Genomic DNA, 16,851 nt, shown 5'->3' with positions numbered 1-16,851 from the left:
GGAACAATAGAATTTGAAGCTACACAGTCTCCATGTACTCTCAATAAATGTTTCTTGAATCCACAATATGTGTAAAAAACAGAAGAACACCCATTCTCTCCACATTTCAAACGCAATGTACGTCCTGGGTACAACGCATGACCAAACTTCAAATGTTGAAAAAAAACGGAGCAACTTTTGTGCTTGCAGGTGAACATTTTCAAACCTCAATATGATCAACTTTTGCCCGGATTTCCTTGACCCGTGGACTCTCTTTTGTAGTGCCGACGTCAATCCCATATACGGTAGTCTGAATGAAGGTGTAGAAGTTGCACAAGGCCTCATCGTAGGATACAGCAAAGACGAAGTGGGCCTTAAACAGTTCATCGAAGGCAGCCACAGCTGTCTGCGCCACGCATGGAATGGCCTTCTGATCGAGGATGACGTAAAACTTTTGGATACTACTCTTCTTTTCTCCAACATAGAGGAGGAAGGGCTGTGCTGATCCAAATCTGTCCAGGAATATCACCATGCTCGTCCCCACCTAAGAGTGTTGGAGGGGAAATTAGGAACAGTAATTTGTTTACACACCAAAGAGGCTTCTTATATAAGCCTCTTATATAAGCCTCTTCTTATAGCTGGATAGGCGTCTAAACACCTCTGAATGACATGGCACGTTAAAAGCAGAGCTTTTTTGGGATCTACTAAATGTCTAGTCAACAAAGGGCAACGTACATAAATAATAATTAATTATCTCTCATCATCTTGGCCTCCTTGATTACAGTGCCACCACAGCAGTGAATAAAATATCTCCAAATCATTTTAAGAGCATTATTTTATGTAAACAATATCTTGTCTTTTAAAGGAACTTGCCAATATTTTAAATATTATCCCCCAAAGTTGTATAAGATGATACATACACTTCTCGTTACTGTGTGTGCAGTAACTCAGTCTGATGTTCTATCTCTGCTTGTTGCTTCTGCCCACCTCAATAAGCTATGCAAAACTAGGCTAGTAGTGAGTATGTCAGATTGAGTTACTGCACGCACAGAGACAAGAAGGAGACGATAAATAATAAATAATTTCCCTAAATGTTGGTGTGTCCCTTTAACTACTGCGAGAGGGATCTTTCAAACAGCTGACCAAGAAAGTGACAAATCATAGGTAAATTAAGTGTTAAAAGAGGTGAAGCAACATTCAGTCACTATCTATGTCCTGAACATACCTTCATGAACTTGACCACATGGTCAGCAGCTTCAGTGGCACTGATTTTCCCATGTCTTTTTCCTTTTGCGATTGGAGGCAAGAGATGAACGAGCAGGAGGATAGCTGCCAAGTCACTGTCCCATCCTAGTGGATTAGTATGGCAACACCCACACCCCATCAGTACACAGTCATAGTTAATAAGCGCATATGAAGAACACTAGCAAACACAATCCGTGGACACTTACCATAATCATTCGATTCCTCTTGAGCGGACAGAAGGTCATCCACATGAGTACCAGGGCGAAGGCCTTTGCAGACAGCGATAATCCTAGGTTTGTAGAACGTTGGCCATTTTGCAATAAACTTGCCCGAGACATCTTCTCCAAATAGCATTGTGAAGTCTTGGTTAATCTAACACAGACAGAAACTATATTAAAACATGGTACACAACACATTTAATAACTGGTACATCAAGCAAGTCTCTATAATTCTTACCAAGCCTGGTGTATCCAAGAATCGGGGGAAGTGATCTAGGATAACTAAAGACTGGTCTGGATCGTGTAGCATACTCTGACGGTGCTTGAAGGTTGCCTTCATTTTCTCCTTAACAACTGGTTGGTCTGCTGAATGCTTCATCATGGACATCGCTTCTCTGCATTCATCACCTGACAGCTGCTCAGATGTTGATGTCTCACGCAGGGTCTTAGGGCCATGTTGATCCGCAGACTTGGGGCTCCTCTTTAAGTCACTTGTGGTATTGCGCTGAACCGTTTTCAATCTGTAGGCCAGGTAACCTTGGCCACTGTGAGGATCGTAGTAATGTTCCTGTCAGACAAGAACACAGGCAAGACACACTGTCAATATTAAAATCCATCAAAGCTGATGTCTGTATCAGGACCCCAAAATAAGGCTTTTCTCTATACATGACCAAGACTAAATGAGAGGTTCCTGTTGCATAATACTCACATAACCAGTTGGTGAAGCCTTATCCTTCAAATTGGGGAAAAGGGTGACTATTCCTAGGGCATAGGTCACGCGGACATTGATTGGTGGGACCCTCCTACACCATAGCAAGATAGGGTCAGTTTGAAATATAAGCACATTATGAATTTTATGCCAGCAACACATCTCAAAAAAGTTGGGACGGGGGCAACAAAACGCTAGTAAAGTTGTGTAATAGACAACAAAAGAAGGAACATTTCACAACTAATTAGGTTAACTGGCATCAGAAACTTTTTTCTCTGTCAACAGTTGATATGTTGGTCTTTGCACTATTCACAATTAAATAAAGGGTTTTCAGAATTTGTTAATCATAGCATTCTGTTTTCATTAACATTGTACACAGTGTCTTAATTCTTCTGGAATTGGGGTTGTATTTTATTGGTCACTTACCCATGACTCTCGACCATATCTGCCACCAGGATGTTGACGAGTTTCCTTCTTGTTTGATCAGAAAGGCCTTTGGTTGCGTTGTACTCTTTGAATATGTCTTCACCCCCAGTTTTTTGATGTAGAGCTACATAGACCATCTGTAATATAGAGGTTGCATGTAAACTTGCTATGCATTTTGAATTTTTTTTGACATCCTACCAACAACCTAAGAACAACTTACATCTTTTGCTGCCTTACTGTCAGGTGGTCCTTCTACCAGTTGCCTTCTCCGTGCTTTGGTGCATTCTGTAATAACAGTGGAGCCTGAACTCATAGACTCAACTGATGAGAATGACCTCACAGACTCAATGGGTGAGAATGATCCCTATTCTGAGCAGAAGGAGGCCTCAGAGACCTCTTTCTCAGCTAAGGGAAGAAAAGGGATGGGGGGGGGGGTTATAATATTTAACATTAGTTGGGAAATATATTTTGCATAAGGCAACATCACCACAGTGGCCTGATCTTGCATATTTGCTCTCTGACATCTGCAGTTGTAACAATAACAATATTGTTGTTTCTGTTCCTATTGACAGATGTACTAATTCACTCTAGACAAAAGCATCTGCTAAATGTCCTAAATGTAAATGCAATGGGAGGGGCGTTTCTGTGTCTTACCAGAGTCCTCAGTGAACACCTTGAACGATACTGCAGCAGATCTCACTAACTCATCAAAAATGTCAGCATCTACATCAACTCCTGAGGAGTCCTTCAGGTCCACATCAGATTAATTTGGCAGGTTGAATTTAGCTGAAACTGAGATCCAAAACACTTACTGTTATTTCCCAACTATTAACCACAGTTGATATAGTAATTTTGATAAAGTTCTCACTATCAGTGAGAACTGATACAAAATCGATAACAACAACAATGCCGCCATTTTCTTTATTTTTTGTAACCTACAATAAATAAAGCAGGCTTCCAGTCAATGGAAAAATGGCTTCTCCCCACCGGCGATTGTTGTTGTTTACGATTTTCTATCAGTTCTCACCACACAACGACGTCTCATCTTTGCTCCTTGAATGTCGATATGTAATGGTATGGAGTTATTGAAACTTACTACGTGTAAAAAAGACTAGAAATTGAATGTTTATTTTTCATTGAATGTTTACATAAAGTTGCACTGGGTGCCTTTAACACTCTGATTTGACAACGCAAATAAGTCACAGGCAACACTAGCAGTGCTATTTCATAACTGCGTGGTGTTAAAATAACACCAACACTCTATATTCAACACCGTCCCTAACCTTTTAACACTCATGTATTTGCTGTGTAGTAACTGCTGGATATGTTTATCAAAGGGGACATATTATGGCACCAAGTGTGAGTGTGATTAGCCTTACAAGTCGTTTTGAAAATCTGCCCCGCATGACATCACTAGTGGGAGTCAGAGTAGCCAGAGCAAGAAGATAGATCTACGTCAGACACACAACCTTCAACAAGTTTCACATCACAAAATAAAAGATAGACTGAGAAGTGATCACACTCGCTTTGGTTTTAATGCCCCCCTAGAGGTCAAATGTCACCATCAGGATCATCAGGACAGAGTCATAAGACTATGAGCCAAGTTTGGTTTGGATACATGAAAGTCTTGCAGAGATAAGAGCTCACTTCCTGTTTGACGTCCCTCTGAGGTTAAAGGTCACCAAACTGTTTGGGTGTCTCCAGAATGAGTCATGAGTCTATGTACCAAGTTTGGCTATGATATGTTAAAGAGTTGCTGAGAAATGGGCTTATCTCCTGTTTGGCGGCCTCGCCTTCAAGTTTGATTTGCTATCACGGCAAAACTGTTTTGAATTGAAAAAGCTGCTTGACGCATTTGTTCAGTTTGGGCTGATCATATCGGGCAAGTTTCATAAAGATTGTACAGAATTTGTGCTGTCTGGATATGTAGTATAATTGATTTGGACAACTTTCAACATGGCAGCCAAATTGTGATGTTTCCATGAAAAATAATTTATTAGCTATATGAAGAGGTTTGACAGTATCCCCAGACATCGAAAAAAAGTTTGAAATATACTAATTTGAAGAGGGAGGAGTTAAAGCACATTTTCATTAATGACAGCGCGCCCTAGAGGCCAAAGTTCACCAAATGTTCTACCTATAAGCCGTTTTTACACATTTTTGCCGCATTTGTAGAATCTCCTGAAATAGGCTACAAATGTGGCAAAAATGTGTGAAAATGGCTTATAGGTAGAAAGTTTATATGCTTGCTTCATAATGTAAGGAGGAAATGATTACGCTTGCTTCATTACTTAATAGGTGAACCAAAATGTTATACGTTGTAACATTATAGGCAAAATGTTATTATATTATGCCCTCAGAAATGTGTTACATTATTGACTGGGGTGTCCACATTATTGCTATTGATTTAATTACAACTAGAGGTTTGAGTGCGCGCAATGCGCGAGCGGAAACTCTAGTATATATAAATATTCATCAAATTATACGTAGTACTTCCGCATTCGGTGTTCATTGTGCACTGTGACATCCGGTGAATCACTCATCACTCTGGCGAACTGATGATGGAGGACCGGCAGTTCACTTTCACGACATCCCCGGTAAATGTACCCAAAGTCACGTTTTCTGAAGTTCACCGACTTACCGAACAACACTCCATAACAGCCCGCTCCAAACTGGACAAGGGATTGTTTATTTTTCGAGAAATATATCGACTACGAATGCTAGCTAGCTTACGCTAGGTAGGTTGGCTTATGCTAACGTCAGTTTGGAGTCAGCTCAGTCTGGAGGGATGAAATGATGAGATGAAAAATAAGGTAGACTTGTACTTCTTTGGTACATATATAAATGTGTATCTTCAGCAGAAAGTGAAATGAATGTGAAATGAACTGAATGAATAAAGGAACTGAAAGAATAAAAGGATTTAATTCATTCCCTTTTTCTGAGTACATCATTTACTACATTATATATTAACATTATTTTGAATACTTTCAGGATGGACTGACTGGACTTTAAAATTGATTGTAGATGAAAGACTTCTCATTCAATTACATACATGTCATTCAATATATACAATGTTTTCAGTGTACAAAATTACAGCTCCGGAAAAAATGAAGGGACCACTCCAAATGTTCAGTGCCTCTCGTTTTAATATTTATGTATTATATTTATAGGTACATGTTTGAGTAGAAACACTATTCAACAGGGATGTAGCCTTTTAAATCAAGTGGTCCCTGGAAGTTGGTCATCACACAGCAGACGGTCCACAGCTGATTGACTGTCGCAGACAAGGTGAAAGGACAGTGCGTTCCCAGATGCGGTATTCCTTGACTCTGCCTATTGCTCTTTCTACGAGGATTCGAAGTCGAGCGATTGCTTGTGTTTTCAGAGCATCCTCTTCAGTGAACTGCGCAGTGGTTAGAGATAAATTAATTAGTAATATAATTGTGAGTGCTTCAGTCCATCTTAAACATTTGTCTACATATCTTAATGGTCACATTTGGGTCAAAGTTTTAATTTGAAATGTTCATTCCTTTCATGCCTACCTGTCATCTTGAAGGGTGGTATAATCAGCGTTGCCCCACGATCAGCTAGTGGCTTCTCGATGGTGAAACCCTTGTCTGCCATGCAGCCATCTCCTGGCTCCAGTAAATCCAGCAGTCCACTTCGTTCAGTCAGCTCTGGGTCGGAGATGGAGCCGGTGAAGAGACTTGACACAAAAGTCACAGCACTACAAGGGGCAATCCCAATCAAGGCCTTAAAGGTTGTTGTGTTCTTGTAAGATGATGTTCGGGTAATCATCGACTGCACCTCGGTGCAGTCGATGATTACCCGAACATCTGGACTGTACTGCACAAATTAGCTTGGCATGGTGTTCTTGACTTGCTGTTTACTCATCCAGATGGGGAGGGAGCCAAGGAGCAGGGGAGGGAGCCAAGGAGCAGGTAACGGTAGTTGGCCCACGGTATAACAACATGGGAGACAGTGGACACACTGACCTGAAACATGTCAGCCAGCACCTTCTCTTGCAGGCCTGCAGCAACCCGGCAGCAGAAGAGAAAAAACTCTACCAGTTGCAGTCTACACGTTGGACTGGGAGAAATGGGTTCAAATGTTTGTTTCTTTTTCTGAGCTTTCGACCAATAAACCAACATGGAGGCAGATGGTTGAATAACTTCCCAGAAGTCACAAAAAACATCTCTTGACGTGAATCTGGTGTAAAAAAGGATGTCCTCGTCTGAGACACAAAATCTGTGAAAAGGCACTTGAACCACTTTCAGCTGTGACAGCTCTCATCAGCTCCTTGACTGTTTCTTCCAATTGCTGTATGTGTACAGCAGCAGCATCCAGTGCACCTGTATGAGATGAGGAAAAAAAATTAAAACATCTAACCCAGATTTTGGCTGTGACTTGCATATTGGAAGCAGTTTGGACCTCTAAAGAAATTGCTTTTTGTAGCTCAATATTGCTTTTAAATGTTGCTTTTTATTGCTCAATATTCACCTTTACAATTAATTAAGATATAAAATGCAACATTTGTACTTGTGATGAAGCTTTTCACATTGTGGTTTGGTCAAATGCTGGGACATTAATAAGACTAAACATTTTGTGCCTGAGTTCTGAAAAGTTGACCTACCTCCTCGGTATAACCTACTAAGAGCCCATTCTGTGATTAAACCATAGGTAGCACATCCTGTCAGGTAGGTGGTTTAAAGGCACCCAGTGCAACTTTATGTAAACATTCAATGAAAAATAAACATTCAATTTCTAGTCTTTTTTGCACTTAGTAAGTTTCAATAACTCCATACCATTACATATCGACATTCAAGGAGCAAAGATGAGACGTCGTTGTGTGGTGAGAACTGATAGAAAATCGTAAACAACAACAATCGCCGGTGGGGAGAAGCCATTTTTCCATTGACTGGAAGCCTGCTTTATTTATTGTAGGTTACAAAAAATAAAGAAAATGGCGGCATTGTTGTTGTTATCGATTTTCTATGACAACATGCAGTGGAAAAGCGGCAATTTGTTTCAGCCATTGTTGAAGTGCGCCGGAAGTGTTCATGCACAACGAAGACAAATCCCGCCACCGGAACCCGGAAGCGTGATAATCCCCGTCATATGACCTGCTTCCAGACGGGGGCGCCACAACCAAATGTAAATGTTTCGAGAAGCGTGTTACTTCTTCAAAACGGAAATAGTTGCTCGTTGATCTCCCTCTTTTGGGAACAGCATGGCTGATGTCAAGCATGGAACAGAAACGCCAAAACATCTCATAATGTCCAGTGAACTGCCCCCGGGTGGTCCAGCGACACTGAACAAACTCCCCAGCATTATTGCTGGAGGTCCTGCGTCAGGCCAGGGGTTTATTCCCACGTTTGCCGACGCTTGCAAACTGGTGTCGGCGCCGTACTCGTGTCTGGTTCTAGACACGCACAGGAGACACATCGGCCTGGCGCCCATGTACATAAAGAGGAAGAGGACGGGCATACAGGAGGAGCTGGACACTGAGCTGCTGAAGTACTCCGAGAAGTAAGCTGTTAGCTGATTAATGTTGACAGAGCAGACCTAGCTGCAGGCAGGGTAGTTCTGATAAAGTCGACCATTCAACCCAACAGTGAGCGCCGATTCTCTCTTCCTGTGTCTGCGTTCGGCTGTCTGTTGAGAACAAGTTGTTTACTTCTACCCAAGCGAATAACGTGCTCTCTCCTTTTATTACTCGTTTAATTTAGATTGAAAGGGGTTCCTTTGGCATATGACCACATTTCGATCCTCGGCGCCCAGGGAGACATCTGTGACGATAACGGCTACATCCACATGGACATAGCTGCCAGCTTTGTGGTTTTCAACCCCGAACCAGGACAGAAGCTGCTGGTGAGTATCTGACATATGATTCACAGGCATAACGTAATAGATCATGGTAGCAGTCTTATTACTACTATGTTTTTCTGGTCCGCTGTCGCAACCCGAACCACTCTGCCTGGACTTTGAAATTAATGTTTCACTTTCACAGAAGAACGCGTAGTCTAAAGGCTCGCATTGAGATTCAGGTGAAAACGGCCAGGATAAAAAGCAGATGCTTGGCCCCATCTGTAGATACTTCTCACAACGGGTCATAATATATAAGCCCATGTTTGCTAGCCATTAAAAGCCCTGCTTCTTTTTTGGGACATACATTTTTTAACCTTGGATCAACCAAGATTATCCATGAGTGTATATATACACAATGATTATTTTATCCCCTCTTTATTGCATTTAAATGTATGTCTATGTTGTATATCTCTTCTGCACAGGGCATAGTCAATAAACTGGGGGCAAGCCATGTTGGCTGCCTGGTGCATGGCTGCTTCAACGCCAGCATCCCCAAACCTAACCTGATCTCCGTGGATACCTGGCGAGAGATGGGGCCGAGGATAGGAGCAGGCCTGGAGTTTGAGGTGAACCAGATAGACGCCGACCAAGTAGGCGTGTTACTGATCCGAGGACGGCTAGAGCGGACCAAGTGAGTGGGGGGGAGATGGGCAGGTTGCGTCATTGTTACCCTACATCTTCCCGATGTCTAAATAATAAGTGAGTGGTTGCTATTATAGTTTTAGCTTCTACAACAAATGCAAGTTAATTGACCGTAGAATTGCGCCTTCGTTGTCGATCTGAACCATGTCATTAAAACCACATTGCCAGCTCATTTATATAATTTCACGCTATTCGCATTGTCAGCAAAGTCCAAATAACAGTATATTGTGAAGATTACGGCTCAATAGCTTGTATATAACAATATAATACCCATATAAGAAGATCCCCCCCTCCTTGTATTAGATGGTCTGTTTAAAAATACATTATTAAGATGTTGACTTCAGGTAGGGCCATCTTGTATATCTAATGTAAATGTGTTGTAAGTGCAGGTTCTCTAAAGTAATGTTTTTCGCTCATGAGAACTAGGGATGGGCCGATAGTCGATTCTATCGACTATCGACGATAGATGGATTCCATCGTCGATCGTCTCAAGTAGCCGATAAAAAGGCGATAATTATATTTTAATAATTAATTTTCTTTTCTTTTTTTTAAGCGCTGTGGTAGCTATTTTTTCAACTTAAAAAGCCCCGCAAATTGTAAGTGTAATTAACTGGCACTGGTGGAAAACATACTATGTAGCGCTGACCTGCCGTATTCACTCACTTCTGCGAGAGGAGAGGGGAGGGGCTCGAAACCTACCGGTCTGCTCGCATGGCGAAATGACATCACACCCCGCTGCACCATTTCCAGGTCACAGCTGTGGTACATGAGCTGTGTTCGAAATCGTTCCCTATTCACTCACACACTATTCCCTATCGCCGATAGTATCGACTATCGGCGATCGCTAGGTGGCGCTATCGGACGATGGAAGCTTGTAGACGATTGCCCAACCCTAATGAGAACATTGCATTTCGTTTGGTACCATCGGCTGATGTCCAAGTATCGGTCTGTCTGTAGGCCTACAGCTATTAGGGGTTTGCATTTTATTTTTTTTGCCTGCTGCAACATTCTGTTCGCCAGAGAGGGATAATTTCTGTATTTTTAAAATTATTGAATTTATCTTCATTGTGTATTGGCCAATCTGATTTGTCTAGACATGATTGCGATTCAGCCTACGCATAGCATGCGCGCAAACTCACAGCCAGACACAAGAACTCCTTCTAATTCAAGAGCAGCTTTTCCTTTAATGACATAGAAAAGAAAGATAGAAAGAAAATATAATTGAAACCTATTTTTTGCATGCTTCCATATTGTGTTATAATGCAAGCTGCATTGATTATTGCATTGTTCATAGAAAGTCATATTTGAGACAAAAGCTTTCTCTCTTATGAAATATTAGATAAGTTAATTCACCTGTTGATGTCTTTAATGATCATCACAAAAGTAGGAAATGATTAGCAAACTCTGAGTAGCAAACCTAGATGTATATTAGGGATGGGCCGATAGTCGATTCTATCGACTATCGACGATAGATGGATTAGATCGTTGATCGTCTCAAGTAGCCGATAAAAAGGCGTCAATTATATTTTAATAATTAATTTTTAATTATTATTTTTTTATTATTATTTTTTTAAAAACGCGGTGGTAGCTATTTTTTCAACTTAAAAAGCCCCGCAAATTGTAATTGAAATTAACTGGCACCGGTGGAAAACATACTATGTAGCGCTGACCTGCCGTATTCGCACACTGCTGCGGAAGGAGAGGGGAGGGGCTCGAAACCTACCGGTCTGCTCGCACGGCGAAATGACATCACACCCCGCTGCACCATTTCCGGGTCACAGCTGTGGTACATGAGCTGTGTTCGAAATCGTTCCCTATTCACTCACTCACTATTCCCTATAGTGTTCATGATATAGTGCACTACATAGGGAACGTACAAACGAGAATTCGGACACTACGCTGAACATTTCTAAACATCATTTGTGTCAGTAAATGCGCCGGGTATTTGTGTGACGCAGACGGATGCGCCCAGATTGTGTAAACAAACCGGGCACTCTAGAGGAAAGCTGGAGGTTGTATTGATGTTGAATGTTACATTTCCTTGAACAAGGTTTTTCTTATTAATTTTGAATGTTTCATTTTCTTGTTAAATCCCAAATAAATTGTTGATATTTCTAAACGAAAGCCGGAGACTCCATCATTAAATGTAGTCGTTTTCGCCGCTTGCGGTTATTGAGCTTCTTCTTCTCCTCTGGAAAAACACGACTGCATTGCATTGTGGTATATGGGAGTAACACGTAGAGAACATCATATGTACACTCACATTTTGGGTATTTTAAGTGCACTATATAGGGCATGAAATTAACCAGTGAGGATTCGAACAGCACTACAAAATAGCGAGCACCCTATATAGTGCACTATATCCGTGATAGGGAACGATTTCGAACACAGCTACGAGCTGTGTGTCATCATGACAGCGCCGCCGACGCATCGAAACTTATGCTGCTATCCATTTGGATGTACGAAGTGGTAAAGTCGCAAATCTCCCAGCTTTCTTGCGGCATTTCACTGAGGCACGCCCCCTTTCGGTCGTAGTATCTCGTCGCTTTCAAAGTAGAGCGAGCAGATCTGTACAACTAGCAAACAAGATGGCTGCGCCCATAGTCAATGGGGATTGAGCTCTATTTCCTTTGTATTTGTACCACGTTGGGGGTTGTAATGTCGATTTTAAATCCTCTTACACACTTGATTTCATTGCTGCTTTAATCCGGTCACCAATTTATGCATTGCACGGTCATGCTTTGCGTGCAATTCAATGTAAAGTTGTGTTTTCAAGCTGGTTTGCTAAAGAGGCTATGTTGCTAATGATGACTAGCCCGCTACTACCCCTCGTGGCTCGACAGAAACACGACAGAACTTGTTGAAATTAAAATTGGCGAAAATGGCAAGATATTATTGCAATGTAAAAGGCTTGCAATGTTAATGTTTCTGTAAAGGCTGGCGACCATTATACTGGATTATTTCTTTTTTCCAAAATAGTTTTCTTCTCAAACTCGTCGGACACAAATGGCAAACTGGAAGGCTGGAGCAAGGGAAATACGTCACGTTCTCGCTGAAGCTGGTCGTTCGTACCAGCCTACCATCAAAATGGATAGCAGCATTAAATCAGCGGAGGCTCACGGCTCACGCTGGTCCAAGGGGAAGACCATCGTATTCGTTTTTAAGAAAAAAATCGAAAAATAAAAACGCGATTTTTTTCAAAGTGATAAATTATTATAAATAATTAATATTATAAAATTATTATAAAGATGACCCCCGATGGTATCGGCGATCGCTAGGGGGCGCTATCGGACGATGGAAGCTTGTAGACGATTGCCCAACCCTAATGTGTATATATATTTTTGAAACTCACTCATGGAAATGTACATAAAAAAATTTGTTGCATCGATAATCACTTCAGAATCGAATCGTTGACCTCATAATCGGAATCGAATCGTGAGGTGCCAATAGATTCCCACCCCTAACAGCTATTGTCTATAACTTTTTCCCCAATGAGGGCAATTAAAGATCCTTAGCTGCTATAATCTAGAGTTTCAAAGAACAGTTGGAGTTGTGACCGCTGTGTTAATGAATAGGAGGGGAACTCATTGAACATGTACCTCAATATGGCTGCTGACGAGTTGTGTGGTCGCTCCAGGGTTCAGGAGATGCTGGCCATGGCCGAGTGCATGGAGTGCATCGTCACCGACCACCAGATGTCGCCCTCGGCCCCGGAGGCCCCTGAGGAGACGCCCAAGAAAAAGAAGAAGAAGCGAGACAAGCAGCATGCGGTGCAGACGGAGGGTGATGTCAGGCAGGAGCCGGACGAGGACGGAGAGGTCAGCAGGGCGGTGAAGCAGGAGGAGGAGGAGGAGTGGACGGCCCCGCGAGGAGGCGACCAAAACTTGGACGGAGCCACGGACAGTCCCCCTGCATCTGAGAAAAAGAAGAAGAAGAAGAAGAAAAAGGATGAGGGTCCGAAGGACGAGGGGCAGGAGCAGGCAGTGACGGTGCCGGAGCAACACGGCAGCGACTCCAGCGGTTACCTTAGCGACAAGCCCAGCAGGAAGAGGAGGCTGGAGATGGCTGTTGAAATAATTCCCTGTCCCAGAGAGGATCCCCAGAGGCCCAAGTCAAAGAAAAAGAGGAAATCGGACGGCTAGCAGTTAGCTTGAAATGTTCTTAAAGAAAATCTATAAATGAAGGCGGGATGCCGGCTATACCGATGAGAATTGGGTCATTTTGGTGTGCCCATGTCTTGTATCAATAGTGGATTGGACACAGTTGACAGGCCTTGTGCTACATACTATAAGTGGAGAAGAGGCCTGATCTGAAAGATGGAATCTGTTTTTGCCACCAGAATGTGTAGTTCTCTTAAAACTCCTTAAGGGGGTGCAAGTTTACACTCAGACTCAAGCTTGAGTTCCTATTATCGCATTCCTGGTAGTATCGGCCAGAAATGTTTATTAAAGGGGACATATTATACCACCAGGCGTGAGTGTGATTAACCATACAAGCCGTTTTGAAAAATCCGCCCCCATCTGACATCACTAGTGGGCGTGGCCATCTAGATCTGTGCTCGATAGATGAGCAACATTTACTTCAGTCCACTGGATAGACTGGTAGACTGATCTATCCAGCAGAGATCTAGGTGGACACGCCCACTAGTGATGTCATATGGGGCAGATTTTCAAAACGGCTTGTAAGGCTAATCACACTCACACCTGGTGGTATTGTATGTCCCCTTAAAAGTCCATGAGGATTGTTCAAGAAAAGCAATAATTCCTCCTCTCCTTAACATCTGTCCAGTGGGCACCAAATATCCCCAATGTGTGACCTGCCCCCCCTGCTCAACTGTGTTACCTTGGTATGAGATGAAAGGGACATTGGGATTTCTTATATTCAAAATAAATCATTTTCAGCTGTCACATGTCATAGTCGGGAAAATAAAATGATTACCAATTTTTCATGTGAAGAAAACGGCACAAAGTAGTTAATAAAGAGTTTTATTTTGAATCTTGGAATATCTGTAATATTTTATTGGCTCCTTTTGGTGGGAAACTTAATTCTCTGTTAATAGTGCAAATCCTTTCCAGCCAACATCTTCAGTTGGCCTGGGGTGTAAAGCAGGGGAATAGCGTTGTTTGCGTTTAACATCTCCATTAACCCCCACACACACACACACACACACACACCCCTTCTGGGGGGGTTCCTATCGGGTGTGATGTTGTGAGAGTGTTGTTGCCGCTGATATCAGCCATGCTCTTAAAAGTAGTCAGATAAGAGACCCCTATTAATGGCTGAATCCTCTTTAAGCCACTCACACCCCTTTATGTGTGTTTTACTAATTCATTCTATATTTGTTTTTCTTTGTGAATACTGTGGTTATTAGTATTAAACAGACACACTTTGAATGTTGAGGCATAAGTGTCTTCCTCTCAATGCAATGATTTCCTGTTTTATAATCAGGTAAAAATGTGCTTGATCTATAATGTAGATACTATCTATGATGTGCTATACCTGGGAAATACAAAACTTGTTTAGACTAGAGTTACTTAAATCCTTACTATTTTAAAATGGAGTTACTAAAACTCGTTGCACGTCAAGAGCTACTCTCGACCGTCCCCCAACTGAACACAGTGTCCCCAATATCTCAAAACAAAATGACGTCATCTCTTCTTCCTGAGGATGACATGTCCCTTCATGACCCCCACACACACACACACACACACTCTATTCATCCTTCTTCTCTCACCCACTCATTCAACTGATGGTTTTCTCCCAACCATGGTGCACCTGTACCTCCCCCAACCTCCCCACCCACCCAATTCCCTTTCCATCGAACATCATTTATCTTGTCAGCTCTTCCTACGACTCCCTCTTCTCTCCCGCCCCCCTTATCCCCACTCCTGTTTTTCCTCAGCGCCCCGACCCCTGATTTATAGTGGCCCGTGTGTAGTTCACACGCATTCCACCGCTGACACCCCCCTGCCACTGCACCCTCATATCTGGCCTCGGTCATCTGTCTTCATGGGGGGGGGGGGGGGGGGGTGTTGACAATGGGGAGAAAGTCTTTAAATGTTTTATTTTCATTGAGCGACCTAGATTACCCTTTTCTACGTCTCTCCAGTGTATCCCTCGTCCCCTGTCTCTCTGTGGTCATCCTCTGGCGTTGTTTTTAATAGAGTGTGTGTGCGTATGTGTGTTGTTGTGCGTGCAGGTTTGGCTGTGCGTCTCTATCTCCTGTGTCAGAATCTCCAGGCCTGGCAGCTCCAACATGAAAGGAGCAGTGTGGTCTTTATGAGAACAAACGGCACCCTGCCCTGGCTCAGGACTCACGCACACACACAGTTACACTCACAGTTACACGCCTGCTGATGTGCTTCCTCAAACACACCCCTGCTCCCCAAGTCCGCCCTGACCGAGGGTCTCAGGCCCGGGGTCACACAGGCCTCTAGCCAGGCCTCCCTAACCTCTTTAACCAGGCCTGCCTAACCTCTCTAACCAGGCCTCCCTAACATCTTTAACCAGGCCCCTCTAACCTCTCTAACCAGGCCTCTCTAACCTCTTTAGCCAGGCCTCCCTAACCTCTCCAACCAGGCCTCTCTAACCTAAACCAGGCCTCCCTAACCTCTCCAACCAGGCCTCTCTAACCTAAACCAGGCCTCCTTAACCTCTCCAACCAGGCCTCTCTAACCTCTCTAACCAGGCCTCCCAAACTTCTTTAACCAGGCCTCTCTAACCAGGCCTCCCTAACCTCTCTAACCAGGCCTCCCTAACCTCTCTAACCAGGCCTCTTTAACCTGGCCTCTCTAACCTAAACCAGGCCTCCCTAACCTCTCTAACCAGGCCTCTCTAACCTCTCTAACCAGGCCTCTTTAACCTGGCCTCTCTAACCTAAACCAGGCCTCCCTAACCTCTCTAACCAGGCCTCCCTAACCTCTCTAACCAGGCCTCTCTAACCTCTCTAACCAGGCCTCTCTAACAAGGCCTCTTTAACCAGGCCTCCCTAACCTCTCCAACCAGGCCTCTCTAACCTCTCTAACCAGGCCTCCCTAACCTCTTTAACCAGGCCTAATTAGTCCTGTGGTCGCTTGCTCCTCTGCCTAGACCCCAAATGGCAGCGGTTCGTAAAGTCTTAAGTGTTCCACCAGTCAGAGTGTTGCCCATTTATCCTCCACCACGGCCCAGGCAAGACTCTGGGCATATATCAAAGCACTCCGCTCCACTCGGCCCACTGACATCCGTAAAATCCCTTTATGGACGTATTTCAGAGGCGTTTCTTGGGAGGATTCTTTTGGCACCACTGCCGTGCATCTCTGTTTTCATGATTGGTTTTAGCTTCAGGTATTTGCCTCTACTTGGGTGTTTTTATGTGTGTGTGTTTTTGTGTGTCCCCCTTCCCACCGGTTGCAAAGACGACACACACACGCACACACACACACAACAAACACGGTAACCCCCTTTAGACAAACAAATCTCTCACAGCGTACACTGGAGGTGTATCGTTAGTGCATTGGCATGGCATCCATAACCATCCTTGTTAACACAAGTACATCTTGGAAAGTTACTCATGTATGGAATATATTGTTTTGACTGGACTAAAAGACTATTGTTGAATTTGTGAATGTTGATCCTTTGGGAACCTTTTGTATGGGTTAGGTATTGTTTGTGTGTCTACCAGATATAATGGACATATCCACCAGTGGTGAGGCATGTTTGAGATGGATCCTGGACTAAGCAGCAGGAGAGCATGGTCAACATGTTCAGCAGCTAAATGTGGGA

The 16,851-nt window shown here is 43.2% G+C and overlaps 1 protein-coding gene and 2 long non-coding RNA genes across 3 annotated transcripts; 1 reads left to right on the top strand and 2 right to left on the bottom strand.

Moving 5' to 3' along the window:
• Positions 1-1,435: 1,435 nt before the first annotated feature.
• On the bottom strand, positions 1,436-2,286 carry LOC132450692 (uncharacterized). Its single transcript, XR_009523899.1, has 3 exons — positions 2,152-2,286; positions 1,681-2,010; positions 1,436-1,596 (listed from the first exon to the last, which is right to left on the bottom strand). It is a non-coding gene; the product is annotated as an uncharacterized LOC132450692 (long non-coding RNA).
• Positions 2,287-5,480: 3,194 nt separating this feature from the next.
• On the bottom strand, positions 5,481-6,399 carry LOC132451306 (uncharacterized). Its single transcript, XR_009524039.1, has 2 exons — positions 6,120-6,399; positions 5,481-5,980 (listed from the first exon to the last, which is right to left on the bottom strand). It is a non-coding gene; the product is annotated as an uncharacterized LOC132451306 (long non-coding RNA).
• A 1,363-nt stretch (positions 6,400-7,762) lies between these two features.
• polr1f (RNA polymerase I subunit F) lies at positions 7,763-14,082 on the top strand. Its single transcript, XM_060043333.1, has 4 exons — positions 7,763-8,106; positions 8,307-8,448; positions 8,868-9,076; positions 12,725-14,082. The coding sequence occupies exons 1-4, from the start codon at positions 7,808-7,810 to the stop codon at positions 13,227-13,229; spliced, it is 1,155 nt and encodes a 384-aa protein (XP_059899316.1). The 5' UTR covers positions 7,763-7,807; the 3' UTR covers positions 13,230-14,082.
• The last annotated feature ends 2,769 nt before the right edge of the window (positions 14,083-16,851 follow it).

Source organism: Gadus macrocephalus, chromosome 22, assembly GCF_031168955.1.
Source record: "Gadus macrocephalus chromosome 22, ASM3116895v1".
Lineage (NCBI taxonomy): Eukaryota > Metazoa > Chordata > Actinopteri > Gadiformes > Gadidae > Gadus > Gadus macrocephalus.
Note: the sequence above shows the minus strand (reverse complement) of the source record. Positions and strands in the feature narration are given on the sequence as shown.

Bases quoted from the DNA above. Each gene is read 5' to 3' on its own strand.
- polr1f (XM_060043333.1), top strand. From the start codon at position 7,808: ATGGCTGATGTCAAGCATGGAACAGAAACGCCAAAACATCTCATAATG. The intron at 8,107-8,306 runs GTAAGCTGTTAG...CGTTTAATTTAG, and splicing joins CTGCTGAAGTACTCCGAGAA to ATTGAAAGGGGTTCCTTTGG. The intron at 8,449-8,867 runs GTGAGTATCTGA...TCTTCTGCACAG, and splicing joins AACCAGGACAGAAGCTGCTG to GGCATAGTCAATAAACTGGG.